General features: G+C 40.7%; 1 protein-coding gene and 1 long non-coding RNA gene across 11 annotated transcripts in view; both read right to left on the minus strand.

Annotated features, from left to right (window-relative positions):
- Window positions 1-18,009, minus strand: part of LOC117939953 — a 308,332-nt gene that overhangs the window by 266,092 nt on the left and 24,231 nt on the right. The window lies entirely within an intron of this gene.
- The window catches only part of pax3b (paired box 3b), a 25,392-nt gene continuing 14,641 nt past the window's right edge, over window positions 7,259-18,009 (minus strand). For 3 of the 10 annotated variants that reach the window (XM_034865193.1, XM_034865213.1, XM_034865183.1), the window contains exons 5-9: window positions 17,516-17,715; window positions 16,401-16,566; window positions 15,484-15,689; window positions 11,956-12,238; window positions 7,259-9,017 (exon numbers count right to left, since the gene is read on the minus strand). In XM_034865193.1, coding sequence (XP_034721084.1) covers window positions 8,983-9,017; window positions 11,956-12,238; window positions 15,484-15,689; window positions 16,401-16,566; window positions 17,516-17,715 — 890 coding nt within the window. In that variant the 3' untranslated portion in view covers window positions 7,259-8,982. Of the gene's footprint in view, window positions 9,018-11,950; window positions 12,239-15,483; window positions 15,690-16,400; window positions 16,567-17,515; window positions 17,716-18,009 lie in introns of all 10 variants that reach the window. The other 7 variants (XM_034865217.1, XM_034865201.1, XM_034865195.1 and 4 more) reach the window with 6 other exon arrangements.

Here is an 18,009-nt window from a genome sequence, read left to right on the forward strand (position 1 = left end):
ACTCAGCTAGCTAGCCAGCCGATGCTAGAGCTAGCTCTCTCACTTAACGCTATTTTTGCTGTAAAGAGCCTACTCAGATGTCTTCATACCCAAAGATAGGCGATACAAAATAAATGCTGAATTACACTTTAATAAGCTACGCACTGAATAGCAAATTCGTTTGAAATTGAATAACAGCAGCGCAGAAATGGAACTACCAACATGCTTCCATAACTGCTGCTGCTAGCTTATTCTCCTATCGCTAGCTAGCCAAAGTCAAATGCATTTGTACAGCACAATATCATACACTGTGGTTGTTCAAAATGCCTTACATGGTCGTCTCTCGCATGTGAAACAGAAGATCTAATTCTCCTTGCTCCAACTTCCTTAAACAAATTAAGTTTTGAAATGAAAAATGGTTAGCCCGTGTTTTATGTGGTTAGCAACTAGCACTAGGTTACTTAGTCAGCGCTAACGTCACGACCATGCGAACATTAATTTAATTTAATTTGGGGTGTGCAGATATGATGACGTTTATAAAAAAAAGTCCCTGGCTATTTATAATAAACTTACCTCTTCCTGGATTTCGACGACCACCCACCGAAATGCTGTCTCTGGTGACGGGGTTCTCAGGGTTCCCTCGAGCTCGAACTAGAAGCGCTAGCGCTGGAGCCAGGTCTCGATCTCAGTCTCCGAATCAGAGCTCTGTTGGACTTCACTTACTTGTGGATACATCGTTGACAGTAGCTCACCTTTTCTTAAAATATTTTTAAAAGACACGTAGCCTCTCTCTGTCCATTACAGCAACACTACAGCGAAACTTGTATTATGACTGCAGGATTTTGACCGTCAAATACCGCTTCTTCTTTGTCAACCAATCAAGAGCTGAGTAATAAAACTCCCTTCCGTTTCAATCAAACTCTCTAACATACACAACTATACTCTCTCATAAAAACAACTACACTCTCTCACATACACAACTATACTCTCTCACATACAATGTTATGCTCTCTCACATACATTACGCTACTAAACTCTCTCACAAACACAATTATACTCTCTCACATACACAACTATACTCTCTCACATACAATGGTATGCTCTTTCACATACATTAGGCCACTAAACTCTCACAAACCCAACTATACTCTCACATACACTAATACACCCTCTCACATGCAATGCTAAACTCTCTCACACACACTACTATACTCTCTAGCATACACTACTATACTCTCACATACACTACTATAGTCTCTCACACGGATTACTATACTCTCTCACATAAACAACTATACCCTCTCACATAAATTGCTATACTCTCACACAAACGCTACTATGCTCTCTCACATGCATGACTATACCCTCTCGTACATGTAAAAGGATTATAACAGCGTGTGTGTGTTTGAATGAGTATCATGGTGAATATGCAAGATCAAGATAGTGTGTGTAAGACAGAAGTATGAATTATTTCCTAGGCATACAAATGTCTAATCTGTCATTTGATGCCTTTTGGAGATTTTTCCATCTTTCCTTGGCTTCTTTATGCACATACAAATATTTACCTGGGTTGCCCAAACTTTTGAGCCCCACTGTAAATGTTGCAAAGATAAAGTAAAAAAAAATAGAGTAAAATAAACAAATGCTTTATCTATTTCATCAGCAGAATGGTTAGTATAATGCATAAAGCTTTTTTTTTTTTTTTTTTTTTTTTTACAATAGTCTGTTTTAATTAGGCCTATTTAACAGTTATTTATCGATGTATTCAGTTATATTTTTAACATATCTGATAACCTATTGACTAGCTTTTGTCAGTTTTCGGGCTCTTTATGTGTGCATCTCTACCATAGAAATTTCAAAGTCAGTGTGTTTGTGTGTGTGTGTGTGTGTGTGTGTGTGTGTGTGTGTGTGTGTGTGTGTATGTGTGTGTGTGTGTGTGTGTGTGTGTGTGTGTGATTCAAGATTCAAGAGATTCAAGAACTTTATTTGCCATTTGTGTTTTCACACAAAGGAACTCTTGTGCGGTTGTTAATCAGAGTCAAGTTGAGTGTGTGTGTGCGGACTTGTTTCTGTCACATAGCATGTTTTATGTGCACTTAATGCATATCAATCCAAACTGTTTTATAGGTTATGAAATGTGTGTGTTGCTTTCACCCGCATTTACAGGTTTGTATCTGCAGTGCATATAAGAGACTGTTTGTCCCTATTCAGTGTGTGTGCGTGCGTTCGTTGTGTGTTCCTTCATCCCTGCCGGTGTCGAGCCAAAAGCCCATCTGGCTCCTATGAGGGCCGCTGCTTCACGGTGCCTCAGCCTGATTCATGGGTGCTGGACAGCCTCAGCTGCTATCCCACTTCCACAGTTTTACATCACATACTTCTCCAAAAAAGAATTTGCATACCTCCCAGCTCCCACCACTCTCCCACTGACACAACAAGCTCTGCAGAGACACAATATCTGTCTCAGTAAGTTCAATCCCCCAAGAAATGTTGGCCAACATCTGCCTCTGTCAATCTGCTTGTTGTTGATTAGGGAGTTACATTTTTCTCTCCCATTGCTTTCTTTCAGGGATTACCAATTTTACCTCAAATGCCACAAGCCCTCTGTACCAACCAACTTTCCTCTGTGTTGTTTTTCCTTTGTCTTCCTCTTAATTCACTCTACATCTTAATTGCTCACTTTCCATTCTCTTGCCGTTTCAGCTTTAACAATCGCCAACATGATGTAACCATAAATACAGGGTTGCCAGTTTGTCCTCCTGGCCAAACCTCGCTGCATTGACAGTGTAACGTGTAACACTGTTGTGCAATCTGCAACCGTGAGGCACTTATGAAGTCTCAGATATGAACTCATAGGCGCTCCCCTGTCAATCATACAGCACCCCACAGCACACGAAAAGACAAAGGCAAATACATAGCATTAATTATGAATGGATATTGACAACTGGATTGGTTTCATGTGCTCTGCTGACATTACATTAACCTCTGGACACTGTACAGAGAGGTAAACTGTTTCAACAGCTTCACTTATACTGTTTGCAATATAACATGCCAAGACATCCTCGTTCCTAAACAACATCATAGGTTTCCTAAAACGAAAACTTATCATTCTATTTCCGCGGTGGCCGTTTAATCATGTGACCATAAGCATGTGACTGTTCTATTTAAGGTAATGGACGTGGGTTTAAACACGTAGCAACTAGTTTACTTTAGGCAACATATATACTTAGTTAGGGTTAGTAAAATATTAGGGATTGGTTTAAAGTGATTCACGTAAAACTACTAAAATGAGGACCTAACGTTACGTGACTCATTCCATGTCAAGAAATATGGAGGCAATCTTTGCAATTATAAATTAAAGTTTTGACAGCATTTTGGATTGCAAATTCAGGAGGCTCATCTTGCTGAATGTCATGAAAACCCATCTATTTGCAGAAAGAGCAAGCTCAAATCTATTAGAAAAACGTAATTGCAATGAGGATGCAAGGAGTTCTTTTCTTTCTTTTAAACAGTTAAACAGAGCTTTGACATCACATCCGGGGAATAATGTCAGTAACTTTGAGTAAAATACAGACTTTGCTCATGCCATGTGGAAGCACACAGGACGTGATTTTCTGTGGGCAAAGTAAGCCTCTAAAAGCAGTGCCAGCGCACAGCCGAAGGGCAGCACTTGTACTGATGCAGTCACGTTGCTTTTGTTTTGCTAGCCGTCATTTCCTAGAAATTCCTGTCTGACTTCATTCCTCCAGCCCTTTCCCTCTGATCTGCATCACCGTCTGCCAATTGTCTTGTGCCTTTGCAGAGAAACATATTGTATCGTTTCCGCTGACACAGATAAAAAACACTGTACAAATTTTTGTCTGCAATCCTCTGCTCTGTCTTCTTCCTTCATGTTGTTTCTCTGTCATCATGTGATTCCATAGACATTTATCAATTGATTGTCTCCACTGCTGTCAAAACAGTCTCTTGGCTGCCGTGGATTACCCTTAAAGTGATACTCCACACAAAATCTGCCATTTGAGTATCAAACCCACCCAGTGTTGGCTTGAATGACTATGAAAGGTCTGCAGTTTCCTTACTTACATAGAACAGCAGCTGTGGTCAGATTGAACTCAGGTCTTGGCAATGTACTCCAATGTTACTTCTTAAACCGTGAATGGAGAAACTTAAAGGTACAATATGTAACATTTCTGCAATAAAATGTTAAATGCGACCATACCAATGTTATAATTTTTTTTTTGGCTGTGTTCTTACACTATCCCAAATGTTTCTACCAAATTTCAAACCAAGCGAAATCTGTCATTTTTGTTTTTGACACAGGACGTTTCCTATAGTCACCTGTCAGTGGCATCAAATAATCTTTCATCCTCGGACAATGAGAAGGGTATGTATGGATGTTTCTAATTCCGGGGGGTAAGGTGAATAAGCTAAAGTCCCAATAATTAGGTGTGCTCCTTTAAGGAAGTGAAAACTGTTAACCACCAAATTCTGCATGTAGATGGTTTTCATGTAACAAAAGAGATGTGTTATTTAGTTGGAGACAAGACATTGAAGATTAACAAATGAGAGCAATAATGTGGAAATGTCTCACTTTACAATTGGGTATCATCGGTTGGCTGTATGCCAGTCTCCCTCACACACACACACACACACACACACACACACACACAAACACACACACACACTGATCCCCTTCCTCTTCTGTCTGTTCCTGTCCCCCCACCCCCCATGCATTGCCCTCCCTCTGCTCTGTCAATGTGTTTTTCCTTCTGGAGGACCAGAGGTTAAGTTGTCCCCAGCATGTGTTAGTGCTCAGGTCAGCAGCAGCCAGGACCTGTGATGACAGAGTGTGTGAATGCTGGGGAGTGTCAGGGGTTAAGTGTGTGTACAGGGGTTGCATGGCAAGCTGAGGTACGTACGAGATACCCCGAAACACTTCCTTCCACCTGGTTATCTCTTATGCAGGAAGAAGTGGACCGATCTGATGTTTTTAGGACTTATAGTAATAGAGTGGTGTGGCAGTGTAAATGAATAATAAGCCAAAGTGCCAACACTGTCATGAAAAAACTAAAAATGTGGGTTGTTTGAAAATGATTACTTCAGGGGGTTTTGAGATTCTGTTGTATTATATACAATATAATTGCAATACATCTGAAAAGTTCCCATTTTAAGACTGCAGTGTTGTGTGCCTGTTATCACTGTGATGAACTATCAATCGAAGAAAAATTGGATATTAACTTTATTTTCCCACATAATTTAGCATTGTTTGAATTGGTGTGGTTTCATAATCTCTTTTAATAACTGGGTACTGTCACTTTAAATGTGTGTCTCAACCTCACAACAGTTTTCCCTGTTTGGACAATTGTCTGACAACAAGGGTTAGATTGGACACACATTAGGCCATGACATTTTTTTTGCCTCAGCAAATTTTATTAAAGATATGTATATGGAGTTTTTCAAAGGTTTATGCATCCATTCATTCTTTTTTAACTTCTCATTGTGTTCAGAGCAGACAAAAAATTTTGTTTCCATTTAACCCACTGTGTCACTGAGTCAATAAGTCTTTTAAATTTTTTACTGAATGCACTCAAACAAATAGCCACAACACATGTGGTAGATGTACGTCTAGACAATCAGAAAAGGTTCACACACACACACATTCAACATAGTGAGAATGACAGAAGCAGCTGCTTGCAGTGATCTTGAGGTCATGTTAGATCGCAACAGTGAGGAAAAAAACAAATTCTTTAACCCAGGGGGTTGTCTAAGATGTGAGTTACTGGATCACATGCTTATAAAAGGCTTTAAGTGTTTCCCTCGATGTGTGTGTGTGTATATGTGTGAGAACGACAGAGACAGAGATTGACTTATTGTATTTGTGTGTAATGGGATTTTACATTAAAAATAATTTTGTTATATTACATTTAGTTAACTCGGAAGTCTAAACAAGCGCACTAGAAGCATATTTGTCTCAGCAGGAGAGTCTTTAAAACCATCAACTCACACTATGCAGAAAGCAAAATGAATTAGCACCTTGATAATTGCCCTGAGCCAACAATCAAACTCCTCTGGAGTTTGCACAGGTGTGAAAATAATACATTATAAGAAAGAATCTGCTAATTTAATTTGGAGTTATTTGAAAATAGCTGTTATTCGTGGAGCAAAAAGACCTGTTGGCAGTTCTGCTGCCAGACGACGGTCGACAATCCAAAAATCTGTCATTATGAAATACCATTAAAATAGTTCCATTTAACGACACTCTGGGGTGTATTAAAGAAATAATAGCCTTTTCAGTGCAGGGGAGTGTTCATTAATAAAAGTAATGTCTCAGCTTTGGAATTTTGCAGGTGTGATTTGTCTTCACCTTTAATGGTATGGACTGATTAAGAAAGCAAACAGTGTGTGTGTCCAAATGTACCAACAGTGTGTCCACATCTAATCACCGCAGGTGATTAGAGCGCCACTGCTAATACTTTTCCAGAGAGTGTGTGTGTTCATTGGCGTGCGTGTCTCAGTGTCCTCTCATTGGCCAAATTATTCAGGCTTAGCAAATAGAGCTGACAAGACTATGAGTGATCCTTTACGTTGTTATTGACTTACACTTTATTTATAGTGTGTGGTCCGGCTGCATATAGAGCCCCCCCCTCGGCTAGCAGACACTATTAATCAAAAGAATGTTATAATTAGTCTTAATACCCTCAGGCTGCATGAACACGCATGCACGCACGCGCACACACACACACACACAGAAACAACACTATGTGAACATGAACATAATGTATGAATGCATGTGGTACACTAACAAACACACACACACACACAGAGTGGGCCCTGTGTATGTTAGCAGGGTGGATGGCTTGCAGAGGTTTTTGGAGGGACTGGGTGTGCTGTTTGTACAAAACGCTTTAAGGCTTGTTCTCTTCATCGGAGAGGTTGTTAAACAAAAGTCAGTTTGTTACAGTAGCAGGGGGCCAGCGGGGTATTAATACACACCAATGCAGATGTCTGAGCATTAACAGCCATCTGTGAGAAAGCCTGTTGTGTTCAATGTCAAATTGGATCGGATGCCTGATGATCCCCATTTGGCCAGGCCTATTTTGGTTGGAGGATTCACATGAGCAGCTTTAAAAGTACATATTTGTCTCCCAGTGCACTGGTATTTCTTTATAGAGTCAATCACTTTCTGTATCTCATGCTGTGGCAAAAAATAAACACAAAGAGTCCATTTAGGAAATACCATCAGACGAACAAAACATGAATAAAACAGAAGCATCTATTTTCTGAATTTTTATTTTATTATAAATAGTAGTGATAATGCGCTTGTACACATGACATTATGTCATATCGCTTTGTCAAATAATACAAAAAAATATATCAAAGGAATTAAAAGGACTGGTTCATTCTAACACAGACAGATTTACAAAACAAGAGTGCATATGAAGGCATTCTGTTATTCTGAACCGTAGTTTGATGGATAAAGTATTGCCGCTCACTTGTACATTGTGGGAATTTTTACCACAACGGTGATGACATACAGATCATTTGAGACAATAAATATGTCTGGAATGCGTTAGAAACCGAATCAATATGCTCAAGAGTGTGCTCAATAGGAACAAGAAGAGGTCTCAAGCAACACAAAAAATAATAAAGTATAGTTTTGGCTTTGTCATTCCTGGTAATCTTCTGTTTACATATGCATTCCCTTGATTCCTTCTTTTCCTCGTGACACTACACTGAGTTAGGTCTTTATAAATGTGGTCCTCAGTGAGCTGTTCCAGCAATATTAACCATGTTTTAAATCGGTTTCGGACCCAAAAGCCTTCAAAGGCACATGTGCTGTTCCTTTGCAAGGTCCCAAACTAGAGCCAGAGAATGAATCCGAACCCTTTTGTAAGACTTTAAGAAGCACGTTCGATTTTTTTTGTTTTGTTATTGTTTTCATTGGGAAGTCGAGTCTAAGATACACGATATTGCACTTCTGTTCAGATGGGAGAATGGCTGTCTTTAGTCTAAACTCTCTCAGTTTCTCAAGTGTTTCTCGGTCGTGACTTGTGACCTGGTGGCTTTTTCTTGTCGGGAGAGGATCTTTAAAGGGTTTTTAACCCTGTGATCGATCTTGCCTATCCCCCCCACCACCCCCTTCCTTTAAAGCCACTTCTCCACTACCCTCCTCTACTGCTCTCTCATCTGTCACTTTTCCTAAAGTCACCCCCTGACCTCCTCAGAGTTCTACTCTAAAACTACAAAAGGCCAGGATCCCTGCCTCACCGTCCGAAACATCAATAAGACAGAAAAGCAAGAGCAGGGGGGGGAGGTAGGAGGAATGTTTGAATGAACTTTCACTCCAGTACAGCTGTGGTGTACATTAGAGTTTCGGATACAATAAAACCCCCAGATATGTTTCCTCCGTTTGTTTTCTCTGTCTCTGGAATTTCTCTCCATGTGTGGGATGCAGAGATCTCAAATAAATGTAAAAGAAAATCAACAAAGCCCTTTCCTTTTTCTATCGGCACACACAATTTGGGGATTAATTAGGGGATACATGGAATTTCATATGTACTCATGTGGCCCTAAGATATGTAAACATGTTTCTTCAAGCATTGCCTCAAAGGCTGGCAGATTATGATGAAAAGATTTGGGTTTGCTGCCCTCAAAAACACCCCACATGCAGAGTCCACGAATGGTGCTTGGTCACTGGAGTTTCCTGTGGAAAGTGCCACGTCAAGGCACTGTAGATGGTCCACTGCACCAACCTCATTAAGCGCTGACATCTCTGCTATTCATCTGATGCAATGTTCTCAGTCAATCAACAGTTTTTGGTCTGATATTCCTTCTTGCGGTCCCTTCTTTTTTTTGTCAATTTCTCCAACAACAATTAATAATAAGATGTCCTGCAGTAGAGAATGTGTCCTGGTACTTGGTAGCAAAATAAATTTTGGTCCGGATATTACAAGATTTCCATCACTGTACACACAAATGTCCTTCTGTGAAGTCTGAAGCTCTTGATCAGGTGATTTCAGGCCTCAGATAAGAAAGGGCACCTGTAAAAAAAGAGGATGAAACGGTTGTTAAATCACTAGTGAAAAGGGATTTGGAAAAAAAATAAGGTGGAAAGATGATAAAAGAGATATATAGCCGCAGTAAGTTTTTGGGCACATGTTTAAGCGTGACATTCCGCTAACATGTGGCTATTGTTAGCCTAGCATGTGCTAACAGTGGTTTGAGGTGTAAGGTCAGTGGAGGGAGGGAACAGGAGTGTGAGGATACCTCAAATAAATACAAGAATTCTCACACTCAGAAGCAGCTAAGTCTGCAACGTGAGAACTTTATATCCGGGGTACGATGTAGGATGTAATCATTATTTGGTGTACATGCTACATAATACTGAAGTATAAAGTGAAATACACCAACAGAAGATTTTGACAAAACAACCAGTTTTCCCCAAAAGGTATATTTATGTCGACATGCCATACTTTATATACTCAGTTAAGTGTTCAGTTGTGTGTTCTGTAAATTATATTTCCCCACTGCCAGCAAAAACATTTTGGTAAAGACATTCTTAATAATTTGTATGATATGTATTTATTAGCAATTTAAGTAGTGCAATTTAAAAATGTTTTGTCTAAAAAGTACTGGAATCAACTTTAACAAAACCCATCATATCCGACTGTAGAATGTAATTCCTTGTGATTAGTTGTCATTGGCTTTACGTCCTGATTGTTTGGGGTCCCAGAATCCACTGCTGTTTGTGTAAATAATAACAATACTACAAAATCCACCTGTTTTTAGCAGTCTATTTAAAATGTGTTTTCTTTATTAAAAACTCAAGATGTAGAAAAGCCTCAAACACAACAATGCACGATAATGAGTTGTGTCTCTGTGGTTGCAGATCCTTGCTCTGATGCACAAGAAGTGTTGTGTTTTATGTCTCTGACTTAAGTAGTTAGTGTGCGCTTCGATTTCCACCTTGGCTGAGCAGATAAAGAAACACATTCATCAACAGAAAATCCAAAGAGAAAGACCAACTTGGGCACACAAATTGACAGGTGACCGCTGCAAAGTTCTGTGCAAAAAAAATATAGCATGGCCTGCTTAGCAACAGAGCCGTTACTAAATAAAAACAAACAAGGATATCATGGATTTCCACAGTTGTTTTTTCCGAGAGTCAGTCCAGTGAGAGCTACATAGTCGTTAAAACTGTTCAGCAGTGTGGACCTGTCTCTTACACTGGAACCTGGAACAGCACTCTCCAACACTACTTCCCCAGCTGACCTCAGTCCGAGCACCTGTTTCTAATAGCCGCCCTGCCAGAGGCTATTAGGATCCGTCCACCCACCTTTTCTCTGCAGCTCCAAACCCAACCGCACACTGGCTATCCAGTCACACTGATTAATCACATCAAGATGGACTGCTCAAGCTTGTAACGCTGTGTAGGTGTATGTGAGTGTGCTGTCCTGGTGGCTGCCTTTAAGCTTGTGTGTGTGTGTGTGTGTGTGTGTTGATGCCAGAGGTTTTTCATGTGTGTCGCCCTAATTCTTTATTCTATTTACTTCAAGATATATGACCGAGATATTTCATTAGACATTTGCTGCTCTCGGATATTAAGTCAGATATTCATTTGATACACATGCAGTCAGATTTGTTGGACCCCTGCCACGCTCTTTGAAGGGCCTGGTTGTCTCGAGGTTGCCACAAGGTCAGTGGATGAACCTGATTGGTCAACCCCCTGTAGACCAAAATTGGAAACGGCGGCCGCTGTAATCACGGTGTGACGGAAAACGATGTTGCCTTCCAGAGTTCAATGGAGATTTGTTTGAAGTTGATTTTAACCCTTAACGTAACAGTAATGTGAAGTGAAAAGACCCTCTCACTGCTGGACAGGTATGTATTCTCTGAGGGCAAACAGTCCGAGGAGGGCTATCAGGCACTACTGCAGCTACACTTTACCCTGATGGGAGCTGACTCGGCAGTGTACCGAACCACGGTATCAGTGCTGGGCTGATCGCTTCATAGATGCAATCAGATCTGCACAATTAACCTCAACACTTGAGACTGCGTGATTGGACCAGGACAAATTTAGCTGCCTTTAACAAGCATTACTACAGCAACCTGAATGAAAGCAAGGTTACAAATTATGTGTCTCGCTACCAGAACGCCCAATAATCATACACTGTGTCGGCTGACTTGGTTAAGATTTTCATCTTAATTTTTTCATTGAAAAAGGTGAAAGGCCACTATAAAACCAGTCAGTGGTTTGCAGAACATAGAAATTTGGAAGTCTTTGAAAATCTGTTCATAGATTACTAAACAATCCTGTGGCTATTTATCTTTTAATTTTGACAAGTTACATCAAACATGTCGGCAACTGCGAGAGCCGCACAACTACTGCTTTGTAAAACCATTCACACTGTTACGAAATCATGACTGAACCAAGGAAGCTGCAGTATGACCGTCATCTGTATATTGTCTAATAATCAAGCTGTGTTAGTGTTCTCTCTCGCTCTCTCTCCTTGCTCTCTTTACATTTAGGTTTCCAAGATCAGGCTGAGTTGGTTCAAACCAATTTTACAAGTAGAACTATCAAACTGCACAAAAACCCAATGAGGACAATTGAATACGTGAATTATCTGATCTCAGTTAGAAACTACAACTAAATATTGTACGTTTTACTCCACTTTATTTAGTTATTATTTATTAATTTTTTTGATAAGGAAGACGCATAATACACGTAATGTACCAGATATGGTCTATAACCCTGACATTCCACTTCTGGAAATGCTCCATTGCCGCCGGAAAATCCGCCGTTTTTCACACATTTAGGCCAGATATCCGTTGCCTTGGGCTTCTTTGTGTTGGTATTTTAAACTATGGTCAATATCTGAGCATGGTACGGTATGATTTATTTGTATCACTTATTTGTGCAGGTGTGGTCGTGGAAGTAAAAGGTGAGAGTAAAAAGGTGAAGTGTATTGACCTTACTTTGTCCGTACTGGCCGTACTGGTAGGACGCCACGTGGTCGACGGTGTAGCCCGGTGAGCTGTAGGAAGGGGGGCAGTAGGACTGGGAGCTAGGCAGGGAGGGCAGAGATGACATGGAGGGAACGCTGGTGAGACCCTCCAGGCCCTTGATGTGATCCATGCGTTGGCTGCAGCTGGCGGCCATGCCAGCAGGGGGCTCAAGGCCGCCCGTCAGAGGGGAGATGGCATAGTCACCTTGGGGCTGATGTGGCACACCGCCAGGGTTCAGCAGACCCATCACCTGCTTGGAAGGAAAGAAAAAAGGATGGAAGAAGAGAGTTAAATTAGTTTTGTCAACTGTCAGAGCACTGGGAGTGGCTCTAATGTAAGGAGGACTTGTAGTATTGTTGCTGTAGCTAATACAGTTAACTTGAAAATCGAGCAGAAGACAAAGGATGTGTCCCCTTCCATTTGTTTGATTATGTAGACTTCATACTGTAAATGAAATTATTAAAAACAGGCTGAATTTCTTTAAATTACAGTGATTAACCCTAGAGCTAGCCATATTTTTTTTCACAGACAAGAGGGGTGCAGCATCATATGTGACGTCAAGACATGTTTTCTGTTGTGTTTTGACAAGGGTTTAAATAATCTAGAAAATGTATGTATTTGTTTGCGTAAAAGCGCAGGAGTGTGTGTAATATGTATTGTGTGTAACATGTGTCTTTGTGTCTGCAACACAGACACCAAGACAAACACACACTCAGACGCACATAGGAAATCCCCGTCACGGACATCAAAAGGATCCAAGCAGGCCCGTCCCAGAGAGAGATACTGTAGCACCAGAAAAGAAGAATTAAGCAATTTGTCTCACATCCACGGCTCCACTTATTCTAAAATTCCTTTTGGACGCTGTTCCAAAAACCCATGGCACAAGATAACAACTTATCTCAGGGAAAGATATGCCGGCAAAGATAACACAGAAGAAAGGTCTGCATGAGCTCAGCTAGGTTCGGTCTCTGAATAGATTTGCAGTTTGAAAAATCCGTTAGCTCTTGACCTGGTCTTTATTAGCAACCACATAATCAAATTTGGGGGAATATTCCTTGGCCAGCAACGGACGGAAAAGAGCCGTGGGGCAAAGTGTTTCAACTAGTTTCAAAACAGACTTGAAACAACCTACCCCCCTTCAATGCTCGCTGACTTTACCTGTCCATCATCAAAGCGCTCAGTAAGCGGTTAATAAGAAATTAAGACTTGCTTCATCACTTATGAAAGTAACTCTAACTGAATCTGCTACCTCTAAATGTATCATATCCCACCTCCTTCTCAACAGAGCAAAGACCTCAAGGCTCAGTTGCCTAATAAGAAGCAGGTATGCTGCTCTTTGGGTCCTCTTGGCCCTCTAAGTGACATATTATTCTACATCCACACACACACATGGCCCTGCTTAAATCATTTCCCAAGTAGGGGAGGTGAATGGAAGAGTCCATGTTGATTTGGAGAGGGGAGTTGCGTTTCCTCGTATGCCCAGTAACAGTTTCCTAGAAAATTAACCTGCTTTTGGAGGGTTTGGCCTAAAACAGAAAGAGAGTAAGGATACACTTCTGCTTAAACAAGCCACAGGGAGCAAGGATACATGCTCTTCAAACTGATGGATTCTAGTGTGGTGACTTTCCTCTTTGTGCTTTTGTCTGATTGCCTATCTCTTCATCAAACCCCTTCCCATTATCCCTCTCTGCCCAGCCTCTCCCTGCCTCATGAGATGCCTGCTGGCAGACCCATCCACAGTGTTTCATATTGGAACTTGGCCGTTGCCAGCGGCCTGAATCAGTGCATCCAGGAGTTAGCAGCAAAGAATGTCGGGATGGGGCATGGGGGGAACATCTGAGACGGGACATTCCTTTCCCGCTGTATGAAATATATACAAATAAATTAGAACCTTTGCTATTACATGGAGGAATGTTGAGGCAAACATTTTAAGAATGCAATCACGAGACGCTTTCCTTGGGGCTATAGCATAGCATGGAGTGTGTAGCAGTGTTTGTGGACATATACATGACCATGATAATGCTGTGTCTAGCTGCCTTTACGCACAATAATGTTTGTAAAACATGTGTGTGTAAAAGAGGAATCGCAAATAGCATTTTCAGAGAGAGCAATGCACACACTTATTGTCCCAAACACAAACATCAAAATGGCAGAAAATTAAAAGTAGTGTGCACTTATTTTTGAATGAAAAATACTTATTGATCAGTGTATTGCTGCCGCATGGGAAATAACAAATGCAGTAATCAATCTTTCAATCTAAACAGTAGGTTGAAAAGTTGACATAGCCATACTGGTCAACCATGTCGTGTAATATTTGTGTAAAAGATGTTGCAAAATCCTTCACTGATCCTCAGAATGTCATGGTGTAGATCAGTTATAAACACTGTGCATGTGTGTGTGTGTGTGTGTGTGTGTGTGTGTGTGTGTGTGTGTGTGTGTGTGTGTGTGTGTGTGTGTGTGTGTGTGTCTGTAATTATGTGGACCTGAGAGCATGTGTTTAATGGTGTGAGTGTATCTCTGTCTTCACACTGCTGCTGCCTTTTCTCTGAGGAGTCGGACTGCGCCAGGCTGAAATCTCATTTTCTGCCTGTTAAGGTCTAACTCCTCTGTCTCCTCTCTTGTATCCTCTGTCTAGGTGCAGGGACCTTGGGACTTCATGCCTGGATAATTGGCTGTAATTGTCTTTTCACTTCTCATTTGTCACACACTCAATTGTCCTCTGTCCTTCTCGAGTCATCTTACTTTTTTCCCCTCCCATAGTGAGAAAGCCTTCCTCCAGTACTGCCGACGAGTGTGTGATTGCAGAGCGTACGGTTTGTAGTGTTTAGTAGACAAGTGGATAAATCGTAAAGCAGGCTGGGAGACTGTGCTTTTATGTATTCAACACCTGCATGAAATATTACTTGAGAACAGTGTTTGACTTTTCAAAGGAATTGTGTGAAGCTGTGTGTCTGACAGGGTAAATCATGCAAACCTCAGCCAGGTTCAACTCTTTGAAATCTTGCTCAAATCTAGTTCTGCCCAGTTCTGGTTGGCATGTTATGGGTATTATCCATGCAAGAAAAACTATCTGAATCTCTAAAGGGAAGTACAGTGTCAAACACACAAGTTCTTATTCCTGTCAAATTAAAACACCACACAAAACACACACTTAAATCTTTTGAATTAAGTATTACATGCTTGTTGAATTAAAACAAATGAATCTAAAATAATTTTTAACTAAAATATAGTGTTTAATAATTTTAAGAAGATTTTTATTTTTATGGAATCAAATCACATTGTTTCAACAAATTAAGATTAGGTTGTTTTTGTGTGTTTGTTTGTGTATGTATGCACAATTCAGCAAGGCAAATTCCACACAAGTGTACCTTATTGTGGCAATAAACCCTTTTCTGATTCAGATTTCCTCTACAAAGTTAAGTTTAATTATCGTAATATATTAAATACAAGACTTACTTTAAGCAGCTCAACACCACAGATTTTAGCCTTTAGTCTCACCTGTGGAGAGAGTCCATTTCCTATGGCGGGGTTCATGGGATTGCCCGGTCCTCCAAAGCTGTCCGAGTACCCTGAGAAGGAGTGGCGTCCAGAGGCAAGGCAGTAGGCTGAGCCTCCTTCTACTTGCCCTCCACCGCCAGTGGCTTGGTGGCCCGAGGAGGGAGGGAGAGGCTGGGGCCGATGCACCGTGCTGGGGGGCTCTGACAATATCAAAGGCATCACATGGTAAGTTTAAAAACCTGGAAGGTCCGCAAATTGTTGCAGAACATAACTGTTACGTGGTTAGTATTTGGATAAGTGAAAAGACAATTAAAACCAAAACATCCCACTCTAGCAACGTTTTTGTTACGGTGTTGAAATTCACTTAGGTAGAAGACAAAATGTTGGATTCAGTAAAAACTTTCAGAACATGTTCAAGGGTGTTCAAAATGTATAAAGAAAAAATAGTTTGTTCTTTTAATACAAAAATACATATTTTTTAAGCGGTGGTAAAGCGTATTTCAAATCAACAAACACAAATTAAATGTTTCAGTAAACAAATAAAAAGCAATACTTCTGTCAAAACACTTAGTTCAACACAATTACTGATTTTAAAAAATAAAGCAAAAAGAAGTGCACATAGATGTTTACTACACCATGTACAGTATCTCACAAATTCTTTCCACAACTTGTACACAGACGTACTGTTTGAATACTGTTAACTGAGCCTGAGAAGAGCCTTAACATAAAAGCCATCAGAAAGTTGAAAGGTTTGTAACTTAAACGTAATGCAATGTTATAAGAACAAATCTTTCCTTTTTTTTTTCAAAAATAAACAAAATGTCAACAACAAACCCTATGCTCATGGCACTTTGAACTGCTACAGTGTTTATTTCTCAACCACTGCATCCATTATATGAGTGTGTCTCATCTCTTACCTTGTGCTATAGATGAGGGGGGGTAGGGGCTGTCAGAGAGCTGGTAGGGGGAGATGCTGGACATTGCTGAAGGTGGGAAACCCCCTGGGATCAGGTGATTAAATGCCATCAGTTGACTGGCTCCTGCTTGCTTCCTCCACCTCGCCCGCCTGTTGCTGAACCAAACCTAGAACGACAATGACGACGATTGATTAGTGTGTGTGCTGTGTGTTCCTCAGACTTCAGTGTGCGGTCTTACACAATCCAACTATTGTATTAGCAGACACAACAACAACAAAAACACAACAAAATCTGCTGCAGCTATTGACAGCAACTAAGACATTTGTTTAAATGATAAATATACATTCACACACATATAAGGTACACATTACAACAATATAGAAACAATTCTCACAGTTCTATCAGAATGTGAAGCTTAAAAGGAAGGTGAGACAATGTGAATATCATTTTTATTATTATCATTATTATTACTAAAATGTGAGAAAAAAAGTTGTGTGTGTGGGATAGATGTGTTTTTTGGCTAGTTGCTCGGAGTGTGTGAGTGAAATTCCGTGCCCATATGGACGGGGCTCATGCTGGGCCTGCTTACATTCCCATGTGGAGCCTGTGAAGAAGAATTTACTAGACCTCAGATCAGAAATAGGAAAATCCAGTTGGACCCTTGGGAGTGAGGATGAGAAGTGTGTTTGTGTGTGTGTGTGTGTGTGTGTGTGTGTGTGTGTGTGTGTGTGTGTGTGTGTGTGTGTGTGTGTGTGTGTGTGTAGCAAACAGAGATCAGCAGGTTGCCTTTAAATGGTCAAAGTGTGTACAAAACCATAAGGTTTTTTGTTTTGTTTAAGTGTTGGTGCTTATGTGAAGGCAGGTCATAACTGGAAATGCACAATAGTGTGCGGTCACATAGAGCTGAATAAGTGAACAGAGTTTTGTGCAATGTTTTAAAACATTTTCATGTTTTAACTACTACTGAAGGATTTCATGGTTATCTGTGAAGCTACGGTACAATTTACAACCCCTGAGCTTATGAAACCCTTTTGAAAATCCATCATATAAATTCCTGTGTTTCAGAAGCTGAAATCAGTTTTTCTCTCTCTTCCTAAAAAGCATTTTGTAGGTACCTGAACCCTGGCCTCGGTAAGTTTGGCCCTTTGGGCGAGCTCCTCCCTGGTGTAGATGTCAGGGTAGTGGGTTCTCTCGAAGGCCCTCTCCAGCTCCTCCAATTGCTCTGCCGTGAAGGTGGTCCGACTGCGCCGCTGCTTCCTCTTTAGAGGAAGATCAGGCTCAGACTCAACATCTGAACCCTCATCTGAGTGACTCGCTGTTCAAAAACATTAGGGAAGAAAAATAAGAAAACAGTCAGGATGAGATTTTTTCCCAATGTCAGGTGTTTAATTGAGCAAAACTTGCCTGCTCCTGATAATTGTTAAAGTTTCTAAACCCCCCCCACACACACACACACACACAAACACACACACACACAAACACACATTAACAGCTTCAGCAGAGTCTCTCTATAAATCCTAAAGTGAACACTGTTTAACAGCACACATGCTAGTGTTATAGACCAATCCGTCACAGTGCTGTTGGAGAATATATTTGTGATAATAGGGTA

This window comes from Etheostoma cragini, chromosome 3 (assembly GCF_013103735.1).
Source record: "Etheostoma cragini isolate CJK2018 chromosome 3, CSU_Ecrag_1.0, whole genome shotgun sequence".
Classification (NCBI taxonomy): domain Eukaryota; kingdom Metazoa; phylum Chordata; class Actinopteri; order Perciformes; family Percidae; genus Etheostoma; species Etheostoma cragini.